This window comes from Panthera uncia, chromosome E1 (assembly GCF_023721935.1).
Source record: "Panthera uncia isolate 11264 chromosome E1, Puncia_PCG_1.0, whole genome shotgun sequence".
Taxonomy (NCBI): Eukaryota; Metazoa; Chordata; class Mammalia; order Carnivora; family Felidae; genus Panthera; species Panthera uncia.
In genome coordinates this window covers 56541157-56548091 of record NC_064814.1, presented here as the reverse complement: position 1 = coordinate 56548091, position 6935 = coordinate 56541157, and the positions used below count along the sequence as shown (strand labels likewise).

At 60.3% G+C, this 6935-nt stretch overlaps 1 protein-coding gene across 4 annotated transcripts in view; it reads right to left on the bottom strand.

Moving 5' to 3' along the window:
* Positions 1 to 2896: 2896 nt before the first annotated feature.
* The window catches only part of DLG4 (discs large MAGUK scaffold protein 4), a 22714-nt gene continuing 18675 nt past the window's right edge, over positions 2897 to 6935 (bottom strand). For 2 of the 4 annotated variants that reach the window (XM_049637108.1, XM_049637109.1), the window contains 5 exons: positions 6668 to 6769; positions 6216 to 6388; positions 5201 to 5310; positions 4605 to 4696; positions 2898 to 4420 (listed from right to left, as the gene is read on the bottom strand). In XM_049637108.1, coding sequence (XP_049493065.1) covers positions 4314 to 4420; positions 4605 to 4696; positions 5201 to 5310; positions 6216 to 6388; positions 6668 to 6769 — 584 coding nt within the window. In that variant the 3' untranslated portion in view covers positions 2898 to 4313. Of the gene's footprint in view, positions 4421 to 4604; positions 4697 to 5200; positions 5311 to 6215; positions 6389 to 6667; positions 6770 to 6935 lie in introns of those variants that run through there. The other 2 variants (XM_049637107.1, XM_049637110.1) reach the window with 2 other exon arrangements.

Genomic DNA, 6935 nt, shown 5'->3' with positions numbered 1-6935 from the left:
AACTGGGGGCCTGGCGTGTCGGTGGAGTTAAGACAGCCCCTCATCTTCTGTGGATGAGACCTGGGCACCGAGCCCCCTCGGCCCTCGCCCACCCCCTCGCAGAGCGCTCTCAAGCTCAGGTCTGGGATGTGCCTGCCTGGCTCTCTCCCCGGCCCCCAGGGTCAGGATTGCCACTCAGGCCCTCCGGCTGCAAGGTCAGGCACCTGGAAGGCCTTGCCAGGAGGTTGACTGAACAAATGGGCAGAGCGGGTAGGTAACCGAAGGCTCAAGGCTGACTTTCCAAAGAGGGTGACCGACGGCTCCCGGAATCCAGGAGAGGCTGAGCAGGGCCTGAGTGGAGAGGAAGCAGGAGAGGTAAGGCGAGGCACCCGGGCTGGGAGCTCAGTGCTAGAAGCAGCCACAAGGGAAGGGGGTCTCGCGAGGCCGCAAGGAGGAGGTTGCTCACTCACAGTTGTGAGTGAGACCGACAGAACCCACTCAAGGGCCTCCATATGCCCTGCAGCAGGGCGAGAACTTTCTGCACCCTGGTTCTCTGCACCCAGACACGCTCCAACTCCTCGGTGTTGGGACAGGCAGGATCCTGTGCCCCGGGACCGGTCAACACCTCTTTCCCCCACTTTGACTGACAGGTGAACGTTTAGAAAAAGGTAAAACTCACCACACCTGGGTGGCTCAGTCAGTTAGCCCTCCCGCTCCTGGTGTCGGCTCAGGTCATGATCTCGAGGTTCGCGGGATCGAGCCCCGCGTGGGGCTCTTCGCTGAGTGTGCGAGAGCCGGCTTGGGACTCTCTCTCTCCCTCTCTCTGCCCCTCTTCCCCCACTTGTGCTTTCTCTCTCTTGCCCTCAAAATTAATCTACATTAAAAAAGAAAGGAATGAGGAAAAAGATAAAACTCCACGTTTCCAGGTTTTATTTAACTTACGTTTACCAGTAACAGAACAGACCAATAGCAATGACCGGTAACCGCTCTCTAGGAGGTGCAGGGCTGCGGGCCGAGGGTCCTGCTGCACATTCCTCAAGGCCATCCGGCGAGGTCGGGAGTTATCGTCCCCATTTGTGAGCTAGGGAAGCTGAGGCTCACAGAAGGTTCGCTCTCAGCCCAGCCACAGCGCCTGGCCACCTCCCGTCCTCACCTCACCGCCTCCGCAGGGCTGGTTCTCCAGCGCCCCCTGCCGCGCTTTCTCCCTTTTCCCACCCCCCCCCCGCCCCGCCCCCGGCCGACCGGCCGGGCGCCCACCTGCCGCCACGCCCACTCCCCGCCACTTCGCCTTCCGCCACGCCCCCTGCCGCCACGCCCACCCGCCGCCACGCCCCCGCCGCCACCTCGCCTTCCGCCACGCCCACCTGCCGCGCGCCCCCTCCCGCCGCGCCCGAGCGCTTCGTAGGACACTTTTCAAGCCCAGAATCGCTAGTTTCTCAGACCCCCTCCTCTTTGTCTCCCTCCCGCTCCACCCCACTGACCTCCTGTCCTCCAGCGTTCCCACCTCGTTCCCACCTCGCCCTCCCTCGGTCCCCCTGCACACTCCCCGCCCCAGGCTCCATCAGCGTCCAGGCCTCGACTCCAGCGCAGCTCGGAGGAGACGCCTCCCTGACCACCCCGTCTGAACTAGCGAAGACGCGCACCTCGTCGTCACTTTGATCGTCATTTTGATGATCTGCACCCCTTCACCCCCTCCGGTCGGAGGTCCCCACTGCAAGGACCCCAAGGTCCCTGAGGGCCCGGAGGTCGCAACCCCAGCATTTCAAACAGCTTGAAACCAAGCAAGAGCCAACTACGTTATTTGTTGAAGGAACTAGAGGGGGGTGGAGAGGAATCAGGATCTGAACCGCAGTCTGTTTGGGAATCCAGTGCGTCTATCCACTCAAGCATACGGTCTCCTTAAACGGCCAAGGATGAGCTCTTTATAGATTTGGGAGAATATACCACAAACTGCCAAAGCGCCTCCCTCTGAGGAGTATGTGGAAGGAGATGGGGAGGGAGCTTTTGTTTTTTGTTTTTTTTTGAACCGTATGTATTTCTATATTTATTTGAATTTTCCTAAGGCCCATGTATTACTTTCATAATCTAGAAAGTGATGCACGCAGGATTAGGTGATTCTCCCCCCCTTCTCGGTGAACTCTCCTTAACCCCTTAGATCCAGACGAATCACCTGCACACACGTTCCTCAGCTCACAGATTCCTCCCCTCGGCCAATGGTAGAGAACATCAGCACAGCTTCAAACCATCTGCTCCTACGCAGAACCAAGCTAAAAGAAGGATTATTTGAAAAACGTCCTTGGAAGCTGTGAGGCTCCACCCGGGGAGGTGGGAGGCGTCATAGTCACCTGGGAGGTTTTCCTGAAATCCACAGCCCTGGGGCCCCACCCCCAGGATCGGTGGGTTGGGTTTTAAGTCTTGTGCAGGGCAAGCCACCGAGAGGACCACTGGTTTCAGGGACACACTACTAGAGATCTCTACCTTGCTCCTTGGATCAGCTCGGGGGGGGGGGGGGGGGGCAATCCCATCCTCCCCAGAGCTGCTGGGCCTCGGGGGATCTTTTGCATCCAACGCTTAACTTCTGTCACCAGGGGCGACCAGAACTGCCCTCTGCACCATTTAGGGCTTAACCATCTCAACTCTTAGCACCCTCCACCTCAGCCTTCTCCCGTGGGGCCCCTGAATCAGAGGGGGAAAGGGGCAGGATCACAGCTGGTGCCAGCGACGGCTCATCTATGCTGCAGCGGAGGCCCTCGTGGTGGGAACCTGTCAGGCCCATGAACGGTGGGCAGAAGAAAAGCTGAGATGTGACACTGTGCACAGCAGCATCTGAGAAGCTGCAGCAAGACACGGTCGGGAAAATCTGACTCCCTAAAAGAACCACAATTTTTTTCTCCTTTAGAATAAAGAACTCGGTAATGGACCATTTCCCTTTTTGCCCTGGCTACCAGGAAGCTCAGAGGTCATATTTACTCTCATAGCTACATAGCTACTGCATCTGTTTTTCATTTCTTTTTTTTTTTTTTTAATTAAATCTTTGGTATCAAGGTCCCATTTTCCTAGAGGTGGGGCATAAAGAAATCCAATAAATGAATATTTACACAGTATTTCTTACTAGCAAACCTCTGTACACATCATGGCCAGAGCCCAGCTCTGTCCAGAACGCTCTGAACACGAACCAAGAAACTTGCCTCCGTGTTTTCCTTTAGGGAGTGTTTTGCTGTCCAGCAGGACCAGGAGAGTGATCAGGGCTGGGCTAAGTCGGCAGGGACCTACACCGGTCTGGCTTCCTCGTTCTGGGTCTTTCGGTGACTGCACCATGCCTCCAGCCCCTCCCAGGCCCCTACTTCACTGCTGACCCACCGTCCCTGATTTCAGCTTCCCTCCAAGGCCCCCTCCAGGCCACTGTCCCCTCTCTGGGTTGACACGAAGATAGCTCTGACTACCAGACCCTTCCATACCCTCCCACCCTGTCTCCCTCCTCACCCAGTTCCCAAATAAGCAGGCCACACACCAGGTTTCAAGTATCTGTCTCTTCCGTTCACTCTCTCAAAAGAAAAAAATAAATAAATTGCAGAAGGCGGCAGCATTTCCAGTCTTCCCCTGGCTCCCGACCCCCAACCCCGGCCCCCCCCCCCCCATTCCCCCCCCCCAAACCCCCCCCCCCCCCTTCCCCCCCCAAAAAAAAAAAAAAAAACCCAGGAAAAAAAAAAAAAAGCCACAGTTAGACCTTCCACTCATGCAAACCGGCAAAGAAAAAAAGGTGGGGGGCATGTGGAAGGCAGGGGGCCCACAGTAGAGTCCCCCCACTTATCCCCCCAAAAAACCACCTTTGAGAAGAAAAAAAAAATGGGAAAAACTAAATGCGAAACCAAGGGACATGGGGAGTTATGACGGGGGCAGGGGTGACCCCAGACCTGGCCTCAGGAGAGAGAGGAGGCCTGTGGCCCTGCATCCCTGCAGCGGGGTGCTCCTTGAGGGGGCCCTGACTTCTGGAATGTGTGTGGGAGAAGATGGGGGAGGGCAGGCGGCCCCCGGTGGGTGTGTGTGTGCGTCGGGGGCGGGCAGGGGCTAGGGTCCTACGGAGCACGGGCTCGGGACCAGGAGCCCGGCTCCTCCCCAGACCCCAGGTTCCTGGGGTTCAGGAGCCCAGTTCTGGGGTGCGGGGTTACATGCAGGGGAGTGTCCCCCCTCCAGGGCTGGATCCGGTTAGAAAGGAAATAAATAAGAAGGGACGGGAGGGAGGCCAGGGGGTGCGCAGGGCTTGGGCAATTCAGTCCAGACCAAGGGCCCGGGGGCCGGAGACAGGGCGAGTTCAGGCCACACCAGGGCGGGAGTCAGAGTCTCTCTCGGGCTGGGACCCAGATGTAGGGGCCTGAGAGGTCCTCGATGACACGCTTCACCTTGTGGTAGATCTCCTCAAAGCTGTCGCCCTCCACGATGGCTGGGGGGACGGGCGGGGGGGGGGGGGGGGACGGGGAATAAGGCCAGAGCGAGGGAGGGGTCCCTTTCTCTAACTCTCCAAACCCCGAGCGGTGGGGCTGCCCCCCACCCAGGGAGGCCGCCTTTCTCAACCGTCCGCCGGGCACGGCACCGGCCTGGGATCTGAGCAAGGGCCACAGCCTCACCTGAGAAGCACTCTGTGAATTCCTGCTCCAGCTTGGTGGCTCTGTCGAAGGCTTTGCGAGCTTGTTCCTCTGTGATCCGCTTATTAATCTCTCTGTGGAGAGCGAGGGAGACGCAGATCTGAGCACGGGTCCCGCCCCACCTCGTACCTCCTCCGTCCCGGCAAGTTCAGTCGCAACCAGTGTTTTCTGATTTGGAGCACGCAGCGAAAGACACAACTCCCCGTGTCATCTCCGGGGCCACCAACGAACCCCCACCCCACTGCGCGACCCACCCTGGCCGGGTGCGGCCACTCCGGGAACCTCTCCAGAGCCTCATCCTTCCGGCCCTTCAGCCCCAGTGAAGGGGCTCAGACTCTAACTCCCGACAGCCCCAGGGGCCCTGCTCGGCCAGCAGGTGCATGCCCCAGGGGCTGCCGGGAGTTGCAGTCTGGCCGAGCCCGAGGCTGGAGAGGAAGGGACAGGCCTGGTCCCCTTGGAGGGCGGCTGGGGCTATTGTCCAAGGTTCTGAGGGGAGAGTCCGACACTGGCCCAGGGCCACAGATGCGGGGGGCGCTGAGGGGAGGCCCCTCCCCCCCCCCCCCAGAGACCATACTCACAGCACATTCTCCAGGGAGCGGGGGCGAATGAAGATGGCGATGGGGTGCAGGTGGGCCGCCTGCAGCCGCCGCACGGCATTGGCCGAGACATCGAGGATGCAGTGTTTCCCCTGGGGGCAGGCAGGGGGGGCGGAGGGGGACCAGCAGGTGGCAGGAAAGGACGGACAGAGGTGCCAGGACAGGACGCGGTAAGTGGAAAGGTGGGGGATGGGAGATTGGCCAAAAGGAGGTGACATGGATGTCAAAAGACACGTGGCCAGAGAGTCAAGGTGGGAAGGAGGTGAGAACAGAGTTAAAGACAGAGAGAAAGAGGAAGGGGCAGATGGAGAGCAAGGGAAGAAGCCAGCACAGGAGGAGAGGATTGGAGGTCATGAGGGAGGGGTGAGGCACGGGCAGGAAGGGGACCCAAAAGACGGGGCAGAGCAAGGCCAGAGGGGCAACAGTGAACAGGGTGGAGGGGTTGAGGGCAGGAGCAGGAGAGAGGAAGGGGGAGAAGGGAAGTAGGATGGGGGGGGCAGACAGATGGAAGAAACAAGGAGAGACAGGTGGGAGGGAGAAGAGGCAGATGGAGAAAGGAGCCGTGGAGGGAGAGAGGGCAGAGTGGGGGGCAGTAGGGAAAAGGAGGTGGCAGGGGAGTGGGAGAGGGGGGTGGAGACCCCAGGAACAGGCAAGGCCAGAGGGCCACAGGGGAGCCAGACAGAGGGAGGGCACCAAGGTGGGAAGGCCAAGCCACCAAGGGCAAGGCCACAGGAAGAGAGGAGAAGTGGGGCAGGGACGAGGGAAGCGGGGAGAGGGGACAGATGGCGGAGAAGAGTTTGGGGTCAGGCAGAGAGGGAGGGAGGCAGGGGGAGCAGGCAGTCAGACAGAGTTGCCCGAGAGGAGAAGGAGGCGGAGGAGGGAGTGGAGACCCAGCAGGGAAAGAGACAGAGAGAGAGAGAGAGAGTTAGAGAGAGCTGGGGGGAGGCCATGGGGTGGGCGGGGGAGGAGGAAGAGGCCGGGTGCCCGCAGGTCCTACCTGCTCGGCCACCTCCCGCACGGACTGGACGCTCGTTCCATATAGGTGACTGTTGTACTGGCCGGCCTCGATGAACTTGTGCGCCTGAATGTCCTTCTCCATTTTTTCCCGGGAGGACACGAAGTGGTAATCCCGGCCATCTATCTCATACTCCCGCTTGGGCCGCGTCGTATCTGCCAGGAAGTCACCCCGCCCCCCAAAGATCTAACCACCGTCCCTCTAGCTTAAAGCCTGCCTACATCAAACCGCGCAAGGGGGCTGCTGGTGAGACCGAGACTCGGAGGGGCTGGGCCACCTCCCCCACACCCCTTCCAGGGCCCCCAGGTCTCCAAATGGGGCAGCAGAGCGGATGAGAAGCACCCCTTCTCTGAGAATCCCTGTGTCCTCCTGCACCCCAATGCCGTGGGCCTCGCCCCCATCTCCCTTCCCCACCCCAGGGCCCCAGCGCTCACGGGGAACACAGGATCCGAACTTGTCGGGGAACTCGGACAGAAGGTCATCATTGGCTCGGTCCTTGGTGGGCCCAAGGATGATGATGGGGCGAGCATAGTGCACTGAGGACAGAGAGCCAGCTCAGGCCGGGGGCAAAGTGGGGAGCAGCCGGGGCTGGGGGCCGGGGCTGGGGGGCAGAGGCAGGGAGCAGCTGGGGAGCAGCTGGGGAGCAGCCGGGCTAGGGAGCAGCTGGGCCGGGGAGCAGCTGGGGAGCAGCTGGGCCGGGGA